This window comes from Prosopis cineraria, unplaced genomic scaffold, assembly GCF_029017545.1.
Source record: "Prosopis cineraria cultivar Desert tree isolate PC_DT_omini unplaced genomic scaffold, ASM2901754v1 PC6, whole genome shotgun sequence".
Classification (NCBI taxonomy): domain Eukaryota; kingdom Viridiplantae; phylum Streptophyta; class Magnoliopsida; order Fabales; family Fabaceae; genus Prosopis; species Prosopis cineraria.
The window spans coordinates 35,727,437-35,747,303 of record NW_026555337.1 but is presented as its reverse complement, the minus strand read 5'-3'; the positions used below and the strand labels follow the sequence as shown (position 1 = coordinate 35,747,303).

The 19,867-nt window shown below is 29.7% G+C and overlaps 3 protein-coding genes across 3 annotated transcripts in view; all 3 read right to left on the bottom strand.

Moving 5' to 3' along the window:
- Positions 1 to 4,696: 4,696 nt before the first annotated feature.
- LOC129312463 (uncharacterized) lies at positions 4,697 to 12,550 on the bottom strand. The gene is made up of 5 exons (XM_054955096.1): positions 12,284 to 12,550; positions 8,686 to 8,798; positions 8,061 to 8,594; positions 5,933 to 6,157; positions 4,697 to 4,815 (listed from the first exon to the last, which is right to left on the bottom strand). The coding sequence occupies exons 3-4, from the start codon at positions 8,350 to 8,352 to the stop codon at positions 5,934 to 5,936; spliced, it is 516 nt and encodes a 171-aa protein (XP_054811071.1). The 5' UTR covers positions 8,353 to 8,594; positions 8,686 to 8,798; positions 12,284 to 12,550; the 3' UTR covers positions 4,697 to 4,815; position 5,933.
- On the bottom strand, positions 9,322 to 10,914 carry LOC129314109 (disease resistance protein Roq1-like). The gene is made up of 3 exons (XM_054957480.1): positions 10,503 to 10,914; positions 10,176 to 10,384; positions 9,322 to 9,498 (listed from the first exon to the last, which is right to left on the bottom strand). The coding sequence occupies exons 1-3, from the start codon at positions 10,912 to 10,914 to the stop codon at positions 9,322 to 9,324; spliced, it is 798 nt and encodes a 265-aa protein (XP_054813455.1).
- LOC129314108 (putative disease resistance protein At4g11170) overlaps positions 12,345 to 19,867 on the bottom strand; it is a 24,813-nt gene continuing 17,290 nt past the window's right edge. Inside the window, exon 2 of the mRNA XM_054957479.1 lies at positions 12,345 to 12,728. Within this exon, the coding sequence (XP_054813454.1) occupies positions 12,345 to 12,728 (384 nt within the window). The remainder of the gene's footprint in view (positions 12,729 to 19,867) is intronic.

The window sequence follows — 19,867 nt, the reverse complement described above, 5'->3', positions numbered from 1 at the left end:
CTTTGCAAGATAATCATGGTATGATGAAGAAAAATTTGTTTACATGAAATTATTTTATATGAAAACTCTTTTCAAATATGATTACTATTGTCAAACGACAATCTCAACATATATAATTTAAAATCATCTAATTTCTAAGTTTTGCAAACAATGATTATAATATGGCATAATTTATTAATGATTTAAACAGAATCACTTTTCCTTGCAAGAATTTTGTTGCTAACAGATATTTTAACACTTGCAAATTGTTTTTAATTTTTTTAAGACAGAGAAAGTGCAAAAAAAAATAAGTTAAAGCCAAAGCACAACAATATTAAAGTACTAACATTTAATTAAGAAGGAAAAACGGTGCAAAAACTGCATAGGCATCATAACTCTCGCATGGACAAATGAAGAACTACAAACTTTCCCCAAGAGATGATAGGAAAGTAAAAGATTCAAACTTCCAACAAGAGCATTATGAAGAAAAGAAAACTACAAGAGATTGGGTTGAGGGAGATAAAGAAAGGAGAGAATTGGGAGAGAAGATAAGGAGAAGTTCTCATCACTTCACTATCAAATAGGTGTACATCACCTCTATTTATAGGACCAAGAATTAAAAACTAACTTTAAGATTTACAAGTACATAAAGAAGAGGAACAAGCAACATAATTAGAGTGCCTTCTTTTTTCCTCTTTTTCATCTTGTTCACAGCAAGGATTGTAAATCTAGTCTTATAAAATTGCATAATAGAGATTATTGTTTGAGGAATATACTGTGACAAGAATCAAATGAAGAACTGCATACTCACCATAACTCAATGAAGTTAACTAGTGGGATTTGCCATAAAGCCTTTTTCCTTCTTTTGTTGTTTTAATAGCTTTAACAGCATCTCTATATTGTCGGCAAATTCAAAAAAAAATGAAATGGTTGAAATATTGGCACTACTTCACTTATTTTGACAAGTCAACAAGCTCATTTATGCTCTAAAAGACATTAGATAAAAGCCTCTCAAGAATCAAGCCATGAATGGTGCTGAGCATTATTAGAATTGAAAATAAAGCATGTTAGGCACCGAAGTATCCAATTTTCACCACTCAACTGAGATGATAACAACAAATGCAGACATAATGAAAATGAATGAATCCCAAAGGCCCTGCAATCCATCTTGGCTTCACTAGATTTCTTGAGGAATAAGGATAAGTAATAAAACTCTTCAGTCTTAGCAAGAAAGAGTCATATTGAACAATGGAATCAGTTAGTTTCATAAAATACTATTGCGAATAACTTCATAGTTATACATTGATTATCCTTTTCTTTGAAATGTTATAGGATAAATTTCAATCTTAAAGAAACACAACAACAGAGGAAAATAAAGGACAATAGGTACCATTGATTATTTGCAACTAATCCATAAATTTATTGAATATTCTACGTGCCATTAGCTTTTTTTAGTTGTTCACTTGTTGCAACTCCATAGACAAGCTTGGCAAATTTATTTCAGATTCAAATCCAACTACAAATAAAAAATTCAGAAGTGAATAGAAGATACAGAAGGAGAAGTAGATGCAGGACAAAGTAAGCTACTTAGCATCAATTATAAATAATTTAAAAGATTTATCGACTTCTGTTGAAGACACAAACCATGAGATAAAAGAAGAGTATAGAAAGAAGTATAAAGGCCTATAGAAAGCTTTTCTATGGTGATCAATTATCATTCAATTCTCAAGCATGCTTAAAACTAAATTTCAATATCTTCACAATTGTCTTCAGCAGGGTATTGTCAGAGAAATTCATGTCCTCATTTGGCAAATTTCTTTCTAAATAAACAAGATTCCATACCGTAAACAAAATTCATACGGCTCTATCTCCTATCATATATTTTGTCACTTTGTTGTGGTTAGATTCAAAGTTTCCTATATCAGACAATTGAAAGCAAAAAAAGACTATATAGATCTTTGACATTTTACTATCAAATTCATCAAACTAATAAGTAACTTTATCCAGGAATTCAAAACTCTAGAAAAAGAAATGAAACAGAGCAAAACTTTAGTTTAAAGGAAGGTTACAAAACCATGATAAGCAAGAGTACAAGATGGAAAATGACAGGTCCTCTTTTTTTCCTTTTAGTATAAATTAAAAGCAATATCACAACTAGGGTGGTGAATAGAATCCAACCCCATTGTCAATCTAAACTTTTGACAATTTTCTCATAGAACAATGCTGAGAAAGATGAAGACCACAACTAAGACTACTAGCACATGGAAAGATGAGGTTGGATAAAGGAAGCTTCAAGCATGCGGTTTTGTGGACAATGTTTCCTGTGAGGATGGGATCTTCACAAATAGGTTTTACATACAAGATCTGTGAAGATTATTGGAAGATCGATTTGTAGGTTTAAATTCATGATGTGAAGATTGGAAGGTCAACTTGTAGGTTTGTCAATTGTCATAGATATAACATCCGTCAGTCAACTTGGAGGTTTATCATTTGTTAACGTACTTGTGAAGTCAATTACTCAACTTGTAGCTTCATCCACAAATGTATCATCCATCTGTCAATCACACGTAGTTGGAAACAAACTAGTGTTTTTAAAGGCAAACCAGACCGGACGGTCGGACTGATCTGATCGTTGATCGGTCTAGTTTTTGGTCTGGTTCATAGGAAAAAAACAGTTTTAGGGGTTGAGCCGGGTTGAGCTGGTGGTTGGATCGGGAACTAGATTCAGTTTTCAAAAATCAAACTGTTCAAAAAAACTTTTTTTTTATTTTTTATCAATTTTTTTAAAAAAAATGAATAATTTTTTTAATCATTTGATACTATGTTGTATCATGTGGCTTGTTAAGTCATGATAAACTTAAAATATTTGATTTTTTTTAAGTTAAATAGCAATTTCATATGTATTTCTTATATTTAAATTATTATATACATATATATTTTTTTTTAATTTAATTATTATGTCACCGGCTTGACCATTAGTTCAACTCAGTTGAGCCTTGTGAACCGTGAACCACTAACTTTTTTAGTTCAATATCCAATCTGGTTCTAAAAACATTGAAACAAACTATTACAAACCTTCAACTTAATGCCCTGGTTTAAAATAAATTAATTTGTAAATTTAACTTGTTTATCCAACAAAAAAATGTCAACTTGTTTTAAGTATATCTAATCTTATTGGAGTCCTCGTCATTTTATCAATATATGATTGACTGAAAAAGGTAATACAATGAACCATTCCCATAAGCAGTCATGTTCTTATACATAAAGTTTATTAAAATTATTATGTTTATTTCAAACTCATTTTGTCGTATAATATTGACAGGCATGCATGTTCTTGGATGGTTGTGCTTGTCTTACTGTTCACTCAGTCAAAGAAGTTCAAAAATGCTAACCAGCATGTTTGAGATAGATGTACTCAATTGAATGTTATATGAAAATATTAAAAGGCTGTGTAAAAAATAGATATAAACCTGAGAGGTGTATTGCTGAATGATACATAGTCAAAGAAGTAGTTGAATTGTGTATAGATTATTGATCCAACATTGATGTTATAAGGATTCTAAAGTCTCATCATGATAGACAAAGATCAAGGAAAGGAATAATTGAAAATAAAGTTATTAGCATCTTAGTAGTCGAATGTGAACAAGCTCATCTATATGTTCTGCACAACAATGAAGAAGTTAAGCGATTTGTGGAAGAATGCAAGGATATTCTCAGAGACATGTTTCGTGTTAGAAATGAGAATTTCGTAACAAAAGAACACAATCGACGATTTGTAAAGTAATTTAGAAATTGCATTCTTAAGGAGTCGAGGAAGAGTCTCGATAATGTTTTTGAAAAATTGAGATGGCTGGCCAAGGGATTGAGTTTACAAGTTTTATCTTACATTAGTTATGTAATCAATGGTCACACTTTTTATATCAAAGAACAAGATGATCAAAGCACAGTGCAGAATAGTGGACTAATGCTTATTGCTAGTGGTCTACGTGTATCTAGTTCAAAAGATACCAACCCAATCTATGCATAAATGTCATACTTTGGTGTCATTGAACATATATGGGAGTTGGATTACTCTATATTTAGGGTGCCAATCTTTGGATGTAGCTGGGTTAACAATTATAATGGATTCCGAATTCATAATTTTAGATTTATTCAAGTGGATCTCTCTAAAGTAGGATATAGATATGACCATTTTATTTTAGCTTTGCAAGCTTAACAAGTGTTTTTGTTCCTAGTCTGGCAAAAAAGAATTGGTCTATTATACTTTTATCAAACAAAAAACATAATGATGATGATGAAGGTCATGGTAATGAAGATATGAATATTGAATATGATCCTTTCTACGGGACAATACAATCTTTTGATAATGATTTAATTGAAGAGGAGCACTTTGTCAAGCCTTGAAAATAGAGAGCGATTGGCACGGGTGTGAACCACATCACACATTCCCGTAAGCCTCAAAATGAAGATTTATTATGTTTCAAAAAAAATAATCAAATTATATTACTAATTATTATAGCAAAGCTTTAACGTTTTTTGTAGAAATTTTGACAAAACTTCCCTTATAATTTGGATCTCCTAAAAATTTTACGATACAAAAATTTTTACAAAATATCATATTAATCAGGAGTTTAGCTCCTTCCAACTAGCAAACAGCATGTATATCAAAATAAAACTCTATCTATAACTTATGTGGAGAAACTAATCATACTTCTAAATTCAAACACGAGTCATAAATATTCACATCAAAAGGGAACAATATTGCACAAAATTTCCACCCAGTATAGCTATATGCCCTTCAAAGGTCAGCGGTAGGATCAGCGTCAGCTAATGAATCTGAGATCAAAATAAATTTTTAATAAATAGCATCCCCAAAATAGAATTTAAAAGAATTGAAATAATAAACTCAAATAATCATGTAAAATATTTGAAAAGATGATAATTCAACATAATAATTTCATAAACCTATAAATCATAATCATAAGCATAAAATGAAAGTGAATTGAAAGCACTTTATTCTATCATGCTTAAAGAAAATAAATTAATGGAAACCATTGGAACTTTAAATAAGCAAGTTAATCAAAATTTAAATTTTTTTAGGACTTAACAGAACAAATAACAAACGTAAATACACAATTCATGAGGGTAAATAACCAAACATGGCTTATGTCATGAAAACAAACGTGGACATATAGTTCATGAGGATAATGCTAACCAAACATGGCTCGAAGCTATATAAAATAAACACAAGTATAAGACCCATGAATATCAAACGTGAGAATAAAACCAACAAGACAAACTAGCTAGCTATTAACCACAGCACTCTACGGGCTAATGAAACTGCTGTTAGCAATAGTGTTCTATTTAAAATCATCTAAAAATTACTTTTCAAACATGCAAGAAAAAAATCACTTTTAAAATATAATTTTCATTTTCAATATCAGACTCGCATGAATCATTTCAAATTTTAATTTAATGCTCATTGAAAATAAAGTTTCATAATAGCATTTATTGAATATTCAAAAATTTTTAAAATAAATAGAAATAATACCATAAATCTTGAAAATATAACTCATGAATAAAAATATGTGTACATACCACATCTTAGTTATCCTTTGTAACCATTTGTAGTTTCTCATGATAAAATAATTTCATTCACAACATATCCAATTTATCATAGTAAATAAAAATGATCTATATAAAAATAAATATTTTTAAAAAAGACTGTTATAAGTAAAATAATTGGGATGCCATTCACTTACGTGTTAGAGTTCCAAATTCCCAAATATTCTCTTTTCAATTTCTACCAGAATCCTCTTCATCCACACACCCTATAAAGATATGAGTAAATAAAATTTAATAAATTTCCTCTAATTTTTAAAGACTTCCTTCTACTCCTGATACAATTACAACCAACCATTATTATCTAAAATTTCAAAACTAAAATTCATACTTTAGAGTTGGCTAGGGGATGACTGGCCGGTGAGACGTTGCACGACCTTCATGAAGTCGTTGACGGGAACGTGAATGATCACCAGCTGTGGCAGATTTCGGATCTTGTGAGATTCTTCGCTGACACTAAGAGGGGCGGGACGAGGGCCTTGGAGTTGGAGCTCTCTTCTGGATGGGGGAGGCGGGCCTTCGTCGGTAGGATACTCCGATGGGATACCCTTCTTTCCTGTCAAGCAAAAGGAGAGATTTTGAAATTTAAAATTGAACAATGATAGGCTTGGAGCCACCAAACTTGACACTAAGGAAACAAAAAGAATGTGTTGATGGAGCTAATTATGAGAACAAGAATGAACTCGACTTCCCACTATCACATCTTCGCCTGAATTGCAATTGTATCAGATTTGGAAAATCGAAGCAATTTTGTTATTGAGATTAGGTCCAAACATAACTTTCAAATGAGGATAAATATCTTAGGATCGAAGAGCCATATGAAAGAAAGAGCAATGAGAATAGTGAAAAGGAGATTGAAAAGAAAACTAAAAAGTAAAAAGTTAAGATTATATGGGGCTGTTTGAAACTGTTTTTATTTTATTGTTTTGAGAACTGGTGTTCTGTAGAATATGTTTTGAGAACAAAAAAATAATGAAAATAATTATTTTTCTCATTCTCCCTTGTTCTTCAGAACAATAATCATAGAACACCTAAAAGTTGTTTTTATTTTTCTGTTCTCTAGAACAATATTTTGTTTTTTTTTGTTCTCTAAAACACTTTTTAAAAACATGTTACCTAACAAATTTTTTTGTTCTTTTGTTCTAGAGAACAGAAAACTGTTCTCAGAACAGGTTTCCAAAACAGGCCCCATGTTTGAAAATTTGATTCCCCCCCCCCTGACACTACACTATTCATTTACCTAAAGGGCTTGTTTCTTCAAGGGCTAAGGCTTATCATTTTCGTTTGACTCATGTATTAAGAGAGAGGGAGAGAAAGAAACAATAAAAGAGCATATAGGAGACTTGGACAGAAAGAATCCCCCTTTGATCTATTAACAGGGAAGATTTTTACTCCTTAAAAAATAATTTAAAAAAGAAAATATCATACTTATTAGTATAAGGAACTCATCGATACTCGAATGAAAATATAGGAAAAAGATATACTTTAACTCTCAGAAGAATGATGATAATAATATTTTAAAATAAATTATAAAAAATAACTTTATAATAAAATTAATAACGATTAAGTCCTTTAAATACTTTAGGTCATTTTTATAATTTTATTGATTAACTAAAAATTTTTTTCCAAAAGATTCCACAACCCAAATTTAATATTTTGATATTTTATAACTTTGTATTAAAAATAAGGGAATGAAACGCTAAATAAATGAATAAAATTAATATTGTCTTATTGAATTTGCAACTTGTTTCTTTTTTTCAATTTTAGAATTACAAATATATTGCATTATATGAAAATACTTGTTAAGAATAAGTAACACTTCAATTCTAAATATCTATTAATTTGACTGTTAGTTGACAAAAAAATTACATAGAGTGAACTAAAAAAAAATTTAAGAGGTTTAATTGATATTAATTGCTCAAAAGATCATTTTCTTAATAAATATTAAATATTTTGTTAATAATTATTAAATTTTATTTTAACAAAACTTTTGGGAGCCTAGTGCTTCTAAAAATTAATAAAAGTTTAAGGATAAATTAACACAAAATGATGTGTCACGTCAATGTAAAAATACTAGAGTTAACCGATCACTAATAAAAGAAAACTTTTACTCCTCTAAAAAATAATTTAAAGAGAAAAATGCCCCACTTATTAATATAGAATGCCCAACATTCTTTAAAGGAAAGTAAAAGGGAAAAATGCACTTTAACCCCTTTTAAAAAAATATCCAATATTATAATATTAATAAAAAATTTAAATAAATACTGTCCACCGTAAATTATTTATTTTTTAAAAGCATGTTTTTGCATGATTTCTTTTTAAAATCCAAATTCATATCATTTCCCAATCATACATCTAGTTGTACCTTTTTTGCCGCAAGTTATAGTAATCAAGATATATGTCAATATGTATTGGAAAGAAAATCAATGGGAAGACAAACAAAAGAGGGGGAAAATTACCTTCGCAATGCATGTCATCTTCAAGGCTTTCCCAATCATTAGTTGGCGGTTGCCGTTGTTGCCATAAGTTTCCATCATCAGGGAACATTCTAGGATCCCTAAATCGGATACCGTATAAGATATTTTGTTGCCAATATACACGAACTGCAATATCAATTTCTTTTTCCCTATTCATTTCTCGTCCATTGCCCTTGATCGAAACCTGAACTTGATTCCATTTATTTACATGAGGGATTTCAACATTTTGAAGGATGCTTTGCAAATCACATATGTATATATGGTTAGTCTTCATTGTTGATAGTAGAAGCCACCAAAAGAATTAATATCTAACTTGATGTCATTGATGTGTACTGCGAACATAGAATTGTAAGGAGAATCTTCATCATTTTCAACAAGAAACCAAAGAAAAATTGTCGGGAACTTATCACAAATTCAAAAGGACATGGAGCTTCCTCGACTATAATAGTCAAGCCACTCAGGGATTTTCTTTCCTGGCAAAATGAAGTTTCTTTTCCCAGGTTCAAAGTAGAACGCCTGCAAATTACATATTACCGAAAATTACAAATAAAATATAATTAAGTACCAAAATAAGATAACTAAGAAAAGATTGGAGTGGGGGAGTGACCTTATTCAACACTTTGCTCTTAGATAACTTTGACAATGATGTGCAACTTATGGCACTGAATTGTTCCAAGTTTGGCAGCATCCGCACAATATTACGAAGTTCCTTGCAATTATCTAGCAAAAGGTATCTTAAATGGTGAAAATTTTCTATGCATGCTGGAAGAGTTGTGAAATTATTAAACCTTAGATCTAAACGTACAACATTAGGTATGTAAGAGAGACAGAGAGCAAGGGAGTGATTGGATAAATTGCAATTTGAGAAATAAAATTCTTTCAATTTCGACGATATTGATGAGCAGTCTAAGCTTCCTTTATTTCCACCGCTACCAATGTCAAAATGCCTCATCTCTTCACAAAAATTTGCTGTTAGTTCTGAAAGGTTTGGCAACATACAAATATTAGATGGTAATTTCATAAGATTAGGACATGCATCCATGTTTAAGCTTTCAAGCCCAATGAGATAGTGAATTGAAAATGGCAATCCTGGGATGGATGTTCCTTCCAAATCAATTGTCCTCAAATTCTCCATCTTATCTAATACATCTGGAAAACTTTGAAGACTTGAACAACCATAGAGTTTTAGCTGTTCCAAGGATGTCAACTTGATAGTAGATGGAAATTTTTTCAAATTTTTGCATCACATGGCGCTCAATTCTTTAAGATTGTCTAAGGATTCAACTGAGTCATCAATTTCAATTAAACTTGTACAATCATCAAGCCGCAATTCTTTTAAATTCAAAGCTCCTGACAAGTTTGGTATTTGACTTAGGAATTTGCACTTGCTAAAATTTATGTGAGTTAAACTCCCAAGTTTCTGCAAAATAAAATTGAAAAAATCAAACAAATGAATCAAAGAATTCTGTAGTTCTAAGAGTAGTTATAAATATACCTTAATAAATGGTTGGAGCACTACACAACAACTATTGGACATGTCAAGATGGACAAGTTTGGATGGATGAAAATTAGAAGGCAAGAATTCAAAAGGGTACCCCTTCCATTCCAACAAACGTAAACTATTTGGGAGATATTGAGGGGCTCTAGAAAAACTTGCACTTTTTATTGTGAGAAATTTGAGGTTCTTCATCCTCCTAAATTCCTCTCCGCTCCATTAAATTTCTTTACCTTCAGGCAAGTCAAGAATTATGACTTCAATTTCATCACTTCCCTTTCAAAATGAGAAGCACACAATAAATACTGGATTTTAGAGAAAGAGACACACACACACACAAAAGGTCATATAAAGGTAAGCATTGAATAAAAAGTGGTAGATGTTGTGCTCTTACTGTGTCATTTTGCAAGACATGAAGAATGTCCTCATAAGACCATAACCTACTTCGTTTACCAGGTTCTCTTCGTGACTGTTGTCGAACAATTTCCTTACCCATATTTTCTATTAAGTCGTGCATTATTACACTATCTTTTTTAATCTTTATTAGAGATTTATTAGAACACTTTAATAGCATAAGTTGGTTGGACTCCACGTGCAATCACCAACATATTTTTGACATCTCCTAATTTCTCTCCGTTGAAGAAACAAGCCAAGTCAAGAAGAATTTCCTTATGTTCTTCTTCCAAAGCATCATAGCTTAATTTAAGGACTTCAAAGACGTCTTTATTAGGTATTCTTTCGTACTCCTCTAATGCAGAACTCCATTTATCAACATCTTTATCACATAAATTAGAGCCAATTACTTCCAAGGCTAATAGAAGGCCACATGAATATTTAATGGCACGATTTGAAACATCTATGTAATTTGAATCCACAATGCCCTTTTTAAAAGCATTCCATTTAATCAACTAAAGAGAATTCCTTATAACCTAATTTCTTGACAGTATAAATTCTTGTAACCCCATGACTTTTTAAGAGCTGTTTATTTCTTGTCATAATGATGATTCTACTTCCTGAGCCGAACCAGTCACATCTTCCAGCTAGTGCTTTTAACTGCTCCAATTTGTTGACATCATCAAGGAGTAAAAGAATCTTCTTGCTTTGAAGCCTATGTTCTATTATTGAAATTCCTTCATGAAAATCATCATCCAATGAGATTTCCTTCTCCTCGACTAATTTATGAAGTGATGTCTCTTGAAGATGTGACAAGCCATGCTTGTTAGAGATTTCTCTAACTTTAGAAAGAAAACATAAACTATCAAACTGATCAGCAATTGAGTTATACACAGCTCTTGCAATTGTTGATTTACCAATCCCACCAATTCCACAAATTCCGATCATGATGACTTCTTCCTTGGACCAAAGATCTAAAAGTGAGATTTCTTCTTGTACCCGAGGCTCAAGGCCAACTTGATAATTGGTAACATACAAACGAATGTGTTTATTAATCTTGGTAGAGACTACACAAGTAATTTTTCTAATATACTCTTGTTCATTTGCAACCCTGCCATTAAAAGGTTCCTTTACTTAGACCAAAAAAATTGATATGCATGTTATAAAAAGAATGAAATGGAATCAGAAAGAGGATAAAATAAAAAGTAAAGTACAATGAACTTGATCCGTTCCATTTTGCCAAAATTATAGACATCTTCCTTTTGTGTTTGAAATTGGCACTTTAATTTTATTTTTAATATCATTATGAATATTCTGTTACAGATGTCAATTGCTCTTGTAATCTAATTGTCTACTCTCCTGTCTCTCTCCTTAATTTAAAGAACTTTAAATAAATAAGCTAAGCATTTCTAGCTTGAGATGTCCCTATTTTGTAAATGTTGTAATTTTGAAGAGCCGCATCGAATTTTAATTATTTTAAATAAAATAATCTAATTTATATATTTTAAATTTCTGATAGTTCTCTAATTTTCAAATTCTACTTTCTATCCATTTTAATCGTAACTACGTGTCAGTTGAACTTAACATTTTAAACATATAAAAATCTTAGGAGAAAGTTCTTGCTTCATAACTTTTCCACCCAGAAAATCTCTCCACTATATCTCAATATATCAATTATCTCTCCAGTTCAAATATTATCATAACTTCCCAATTTATTCATAATTTTTAAAAATTTTAAAAAAGTTCAAGCACCATAATTTCCTCACCCTAAAAAATCTCTCCATGAGCTCAATATCAACTATCTGTCCAATTTAAATATTTTCTTCTTCTATGATCGGTTCAGAAAAAATTAAGATAAACAAATTTTATCTACATTAATCAAGAATTTACGTACAAGGATCATCGATGGTCTAATAAACACAGAATTTGCAAATAAGATTCAAAGACATAAACCTCTATATGTTTAACAGAATAAATTTAGTACTATTTTTCTGGACACTATAATCACAAGCAGTAGTATTCCTAACTTGACACATACACACTTTTAGGAATTTAGCATGTCCATGTTAATTACCATTGATTGCAAAAAATGTTTTTTGTTTTTGGAAAAAAAGATGATAGCAATATCTGTAAAACTGTTAGAGACCACTTTCGTCAATCTCTCTTCCACTGTCCCTCTTATTATCATAACTTCCTATCTTTTAATTATTCTCAATTTTAAATTTCAATTATAAAATCTTAGAAAACTTCAATCATCGTAACTTCTTCAAAAATATATAAAAGTAGAATCATGAGGTAAACACCAACTAAAATATACCCATGTTGGAGATGCCAGCCAGTCAAGTTAGCTGCTTGAGTCAAAGCGCACCTCCATTTCTTCAACTTGTCATCATCGTCTTCAAATCTTTTCTGCAGATGAGCCAAAGCTTCTCCATAACTCCCTCTCTGATGCCGCACGTCAGATGGATCCTTGATTCTTTGATGGCTTTGAACAGAGATTCTCGGATTTCTTCGCCTGCATGGAAGGCTTTATCATCAAAGAAGGTGCGAATTCCTCTCTGACGCAGAGAATCGTAGAGATGGCCAACGAAAGTGAGGCGAGTATCTTCACCGCGAAAACTAAGAAATACGTCATAAGTCCATTTACAAGTGACAGAAGAGGATCCTGGAACTAGTGCCATGATACAGTAATGGCCTTCGCAGCTGATCTTGCCAAAATCAGAGCTTAGAAATGGCAGATGATTAGAGCTAAGCAACACGATCTGTGAAGATTGCAAGATCGACTTGTAGGTTTAAATTCATGCTCTGTACTTTTTTTTTTCCCCAATATTTCTGCTTAGAAAAAGAAAAGTGGCGACTGCCCCACCAAGGAGGAATTTTCACGTGCACTTGGAAGACTTGCTGTCATTGACGAAAAAGCAAGACTTCATTTTCTGTCAGTTTTTCAGGAAATTAATTAATTGTGATTTCAAAAGAAAAAATTTAAGCTTTAATTAAAATAAAATAAATTACAAGATTTACTTTAAAATTGGGAAAAATTAAAAGGACTTGTGAATTAATTTTCTCTTTTAAATTTAAAATCTTATATTTAAATTTATATATTTTATCAATAGTAGTTGGGTCTAGTGAAAGGAGTTAGTTTCACACAATGTGATGAATTAAGATTCAAATTCTAACTAAGAGAGGTATCCATATTTAATTCTCGACTGTAAATAATAAAAAAATTATGTATTTAAATTTTTTTTATTTGAGAGTGTAAAAAATATTAAAGCTAGAAAAAATATGAACTAAAATTTGAAAGCAAAATAGAAGATTTGAAATGATAAACTAATTTTTATTCTTCAATTAATGAGAGATAAGAGTAATAGAAGTATAGCGTCCTCGCCGGTAGGCCCATTGCTTCTTAATCATGTCAGGTTATTGTTAGTGCTAACAAGCGTCCCCACACGCCATTGAAGATAATGCCGTGTCTGGAAAACATCATTGGTTTATTTCTAGGAAATTACACACAAGGAGTTAAAGGTCAAACACATGCTAATTCTTGCCTGTCAAACTTTTTTATATCAGATTGAACAAAAGAGACATTGTGCATCAAGAAGTTCACAAGTCATGTGTTCAAGGAAAATATAAGATTTTACAGATATCAAAACAAATTTTGCTTAGTTGTATTAATTAGCACATCAGAAATCAGAGTCATAGATGGTTGAGTGTTGTTTAAAACTAGCAAATTTTGAACTTTGAGCATTAACATACTGTATAATTTTGTTGGCAAAAAAAAAATATATATATATATATATACTGTATAATTTTATAACAAATTATTATAGATGCTGTCAATTTTTTTTTTTGGCTTCTAATTTCAAAACACAAGTATCTCTCAAATTAATCTAATATATAAATTATTTTAACAATTTAAATTAACATGTTTATCTAGCTAAATGAGAAAAAATTATAATCCTCAAATCAATTTAAGTATTATTAATTTAGTTCCTTACATATACACATATATATGATCTGTAGTCATTGGCATTATGTTTCGTAGAGAACTGTGCTGACTCCAAACTCCTGGGTTCATCTATCCATGATCTGCATTTGGTGCTTGTGATGAGCAACGAGTGCTCATCACTTCAGGGCTCATCTTGACCTTGCATTTCACTTTGAAATGAAAATGTCTGTTCAGTTCATTTAAATTAATTTTTACATATTTTTATCATTGTATTTATAAAAATAAAAATTATAATATTATAGTTTAAATATATTTTAAAATTAATTTAAATGAATGGATAAATCATTTCAAAGTGAAATGACAAGTTAAGATGAACCTATAAGTGATGAATGAGCAGCGAATGCAGGTCTATTTATCCTTAAATCTTAATCGTATTAATTAGGTAAGATGTAGCTTGTTAATGCTATCAAGAGAGTCCTCACTATTGATGATAATGTATTGTTTGAAATGTGTCCTTGTTTTTTCAAGGAAATTGCACCTTAGGATTTAAAGTCCAAAAATAATTATTGCATTGTAAAACTCATTGTATATTTGGTTGAAAAAAAGAAAACATTGGGCATCATCATGTCTCATATGTTATATATTCAAGGAAAGTAGTTCTTCTGATTTTAAGTGTACCATCCATCAATCAACTTAGAGATTTATCATTAATCGTCATCCTTATAAAGCCTGATAGTCAACTTGTAACTTCATCCATAAATGTAACCTTCGCAGTCAGTCAGTCAGTCATGCATAGTTGGAAACAGGCTGCCATGAACCATGAACTTATTTCCCTTTGGTTTAAAAGAAATGAAGAGAGACATTTAAGGTCCTTTCCATGGAATTTATTGTAATAAGAACCCATTAGTTTTATATCTTGTGAAAACACATATATATATTATTGTTAAAAGTTGAAACTTAATTTATATTTTGTTAGAATTTCCTTGTAAATTTAATAAGAGAAGATTCAACTTTTAACCAAAAAAATACAAATATTTTTATCAGTCAATATCCAATGCAAACTTATGGATGTCATTCTCCCATAAATTAATTGTAAAACCAACTTGTTTGACCCAAAAAAAAAAAAATCAACTTGTCTCAAGTATTTCTAATCTCATTGAAGTGCAGATCATTTTATCAATATATCATTGATTGACAGGGAATATAATGAACCATTCCAATGAGAAGCAGTCATGTACTTATACCCAGTCAGAGTTTAATAAAATTAGTATGTTTATTTCACTCATTCTCTTGCATAATATAATAGGCCCATTTCTGCATATAGTTGTGTTTGTCTTAAAAAATATATATAGACTCATTCTTAATATACAACTCCTTATGGATAGTTATATAGTGTAGTTTAATTAATTAAGCTTCTACTATAGACTCCCTTAAATAAATAATTGATTATCGATCATTGGAAATTGAAGCAATTTTCGGAAGCAATATAAATTTATGGAAAATATTACCTAAGGACCCTTGTAGCTTTTTAATAGCTAAAAAGGATTCTATAATTATGAAATATCATCGCACATCTTGAGATATAATTGGGGAAAAAAAAAGATTGTGGGGAAAAAGACATTATCTATATATTAATAATCACTTGTCAATATCCACGAATGCTTCCATGCGTACTATGCTTTCAATAATTTAGAATCAAGATAACTTTACTTTCTTTTGATTATTTTATCAATTTATTTTTGATTTTTTTTTAAAAGGTGAAGGTAGCCCCACCAAGGAGGAATTTTCACTCACGCTTGGAAGACTTGCTGCCATTAACTAAAAAGCAAGACTTTCATTTTGGGAAAATGATTATGATAATTATAAATATTAAATTATTAAAATTTAATAAAAAAGCTACAATCCTTACATGAAATTAAAAAAATGTAAATACTCAGTTGAAAAATTTATTAACTACAATTAATATTATTTGTAATGTCAATTGTGAATTTATGAAAGTTAGTTAGGAATTTCAGTTTTTTTGCTTCGAATGTATAGATAAACCACTTGAAAAATTAAGTGAATATACTTAAGATTATTTGTAATATTAGTTTGAAATTTACAAGAGTCAGCAATAAATCACAAGCCAATTGTTTATGATTTTTTCCTTTTAATATATAGATAAATCACTTAAAAAATCTACTAAATATAGTTGAGATTATTTGTAACGTTAGTTGAGAATTTATGAAATTAGTTACGAATTACAAGCAAATTACTTGTAATTTTTTCAATCACTGGGGAAGTCAACAAAAGATAATTGAAAATTGTAACTTCAATTGAAATTTTACTAAAGTTTGTCATGAATCTCAAGCTAATCAATAAAAAACAACTTATTGCAATTAAGGATTATGGTCTATTATTAGAATTTCAACAATTTAATGTATGAAATTATCATTAATGATCTTACAAGATCTCTAATTGTTATTTTCCCTTTCATTTTGTTCCCAGTTTTTCAGGAAATTAATTAATAGTGATGGGTTCTTTTCTTTTTCCAAAAGAAAAAATTTAAATGAGTTGGGATTTAGTGGTGGGGGCTCATCAAAGATAGAATATGTCTATAGACACAAACAACACTTATTACATATCTAATGAATTAAATTATAATTCCTTGTTAAAATAAAATAAATTACGAGGACTTAATTTAAAATTGAGAAAAATTAAAAGAATAAGCGAAGAATTAATCTTCTATTTTAAATTTAAAATATCATATTTAAAATTTATGTATTTAATTAATAGAAGTTGAGTCTAGTAGAAGGGGCTAGTCCCTCATAATATGACAACATATTTAATCCATGACTGTGCCTCGAACATAATCGCCTTTAATAGAAGGATATCTATAAATAATAAAAAAATCATGTATTTAAGATCCTTTTATTTGATTAGAGCCATTGACAAGCTCAGCCCTTTTAAGATCAAAAAATATAGGGTTGAGCCACTTTTTTGAAGTGTAAAATGGTAATTTGAGCTTAAAAAATTGAAAACGCTAGCTTACCTCCCTCACATTCATTTGATTTCTGCCATTCATGCTCTTTTGCATGGTTTTTGAGTATAATGGTAACTTATTATTATTGGTTTAATATTTTTTCAAATTGTAAATATTTCAAAGTTATGTTTTTGGTTTATTATTTGTTGCATATAATGATGATGATGAAGGAATATATGAAAAACTTAACATCTTTGCCAATGATGAGGCTCCATAAGGAGAAGAATCAAATTATATTAATATTGATGATAATGATAATCAAGATTTAGCTAATGATACTAGCAAAGTTTTATTATTATCAATATTAATTTTGTGATGTTGCTACTTTGATTAGATTTAAATTTGTTATATTGTGTATTGTCTTAAATTTATCTTTATAAACTTAATGTCATGTGTAATAACTTTTTTAAAATTTTAAATATATTTTTTAAATTTTTAAAATGAAAAATAATATATATATATATATATATATAGGGTCAAGGCTCTAAGAGGTGGCCCTTTAGCCTAGAGGGCTAGGGCCAAGTTGACTAAAATGAAATTTTAAAGTGTAATCAAACTTAATAAAGCTAGCTCATTTAGGCCTTGGCTTTTCAAAGACTAGTCTTAATTGATGTTTTTTATATTTTATAGTGTAAAAAATATTAAAAATAAAAAAAATGACCTAAAATTTAAAAGAAAAAAATAGGAGATTTGGAACGATGAAATTATCTTCATTCCTCAATAGATCATAAATGAGATGAGAGATGAATAATAGAGATAACATGAGGAGAAAAAGTGAAGGAGAGGAGAGGGTTGGAAATTGGAATAGCATATGTAATGTAGGCCCCTTTATTCTTAATCATGTCAAGTCATTATTAATGCCAACAAGAGTCCCCCACACAATTGAAGAAAATGCCGTGTTGAAACACATACTTGGTTTGGTCAAAAAAAAAAAAACAGAGATGTCCTTGGTTTTTTTCAAGGAAATTACACCCAAGGAGTTAAAACACAAGCTAATTCTTGCCCTGTTAAGCTTTTTTTGATATCAGATTAAAGAAAAGAGACATTATGCATCACGTAGTTCACAAGTCATGTATTCAAGGAAATTATAATATTTTATGAGACATCAGTTAGCACATCAGAAAGCAGAGTTATCGATGGTTGACTGGTTTTTTAAAACTAGCAAATTTTGCTCATGTTTAACAGCCTCCGCCCTAATAACTTTGAGCATTAACATATGTTTAATAGAACTCTTTTCAGTTTGTATAATATACTGCATGATTTTTCTAACAAATTAATATAGACACGTCAGTTCCTTTTTTTAGTCCTCTAAATTTCAAAATACAAGTATACTCTGAAACTAATTTAATGTATAAAGTATTTTAATAATTTAAATCAACATATTATTCCATTTTTATTTATAAGAGAAACTATTACTTTTCACTTTTTTTTATATAAACAAAATCACATAGTTTAATAAACATTTATTACACATTTCTTATATCACCCTTCATAATTTATATTAATGAGAACTAATTAATGTATGCTTGATTAACATAGGACATTTTAGTCCAATTTTTTTATTTTCAGACATAATTATTATGGTTAACTAACTTTTTAAAATTATGTAATGCAGTTTTTTCCTCTTATTTATAGAAATAGAGGGAGTATATGTGTTGCTAAATGAAAAAAAAAATTATAATTCTCAAATCAATTTATTTTTTAAAATTTATCCCCTTACATATACACATATTCTGTAGTCGTCATTGGCATTACGTTTCGTAGAGAACCGTGTCGGTTCCAAATCATGGGTTCATTTATCTATGATCCCCATTTGGTGATTTTGATGGCCACCAACTGCTCGTCACTCCTCCTAACTTTTCATTTCACTTTAAAATGATCTCTTCTATTTATTTAAATTAATTTTTAGGTATTCTTATCATTGTATTTATTAAAATAGAAATAGTGGTAAAAATATCTAAAAATTAATTTAAAATAGGAAAAATCATTTCAAAATCAAATGAAAAGCCAAGATGAGCCTACAAGTAATAGGCACCGAATGCAGACCCCATTTATTCTTAAATCTTAATCATGTTAATTAGGTAAGACATAACTTGTCAATGCTAGCAAGAGTTCTCACTAATGAAGATAATGCCTTATTTGAAATTCATCCTTGTTTTTTCAAGGAAATTACACCTAAGAATTTAAAGTCCAAAAATAATTATTGCATTGCAAAACTCATTGTATATTTTTTTTTTTGGCCTAAAAACTCATTGTATGTTAGGCTGAAGAAAGATGACATTGGGCATCATCACAAATCTCATATGTCATATATTCAGGGAAGATAGTTCTTCTGATATTAAATGTAACATCTGTCAGTCAACTTGGAGGCTTATCATTCATCACCATCCATAAATGCAACCTCAATCAGTCAGTCATGCGCAGTTGGAAACAGGCTGCTATGAACCTTCGTCTTATTTCCCTTGATTTGAAATAAATTAGGAGGAAATGACATTTAAGGTCCTCTTGATTAAAGTTATTGCAATAAGGACATATAGATTTTTTATCTTATAAACACATGTATATGTTATTATTAAAAGTTAAACTTATATTTTTTTATTAGAATCTGCTTAAAAATTTAACAAGTGAAGATTTAGCTTTTAAGAATAACATATACATATTTTTACAAGTCAATATTCAATGCAAAACTTATAGATGTCATTCTCCCATAAATTAATTTGTAAATTCAACTTGTTTAACCCAAAAAAAAAAAAAAAATCAACTTGTTTCAAGTATTTCTAATCTTACTAGAGTCCAAATCATTTTATTAATATATCATTGATTGACAGGGAATACAATGAACCATTCCCATGAGAAGTAGTCATGTACTTATACCCGTCAGAGTTTATTAAAATTGTGTTTGTTTCAAACTCATTCTCTTGTGTAATATGACG

Excerpts from the sequence above, each read along its gene's own strand:
- LOC129312463 (XM_054955096.1), bottom strand. The coding sequence starts at position 8,352 with ATGAAGACTAACCATATATACATATGTGATTTGCAAAGCATCCTTCAA. Across the intron at positions 6,158-8,060 it reads AGATGACATGCATTGCGAAG|GAAAGAAGGGTATCCCATCG; the intron begins GTAATTTTCCCC and ends TTTGCTTGACAG.
- LOC129314109 (XM_054957480.1), bottom strand. The coding sequence starts at position 10,914 with ATGATCGGAATTTGTGGAATTGGTGGGATTGGTAAATCAACAATTGCA. Across the intron at positions 10,385-10,502 it reads TTATACTGTCAAGAAATTAG|CCTTGGAAGTAATTGGCTCT; the intron begins GTTATAAGGAAT and ends GCCTTCTATTAG. Across the intron at positions 9,499-10,175 it reads GAGATGTCAAAAATATGTTG|AAACTTGGGAGTTTAACTCA; the intron begins GTGATTGCACGT and ends TTTATTTTGCAG.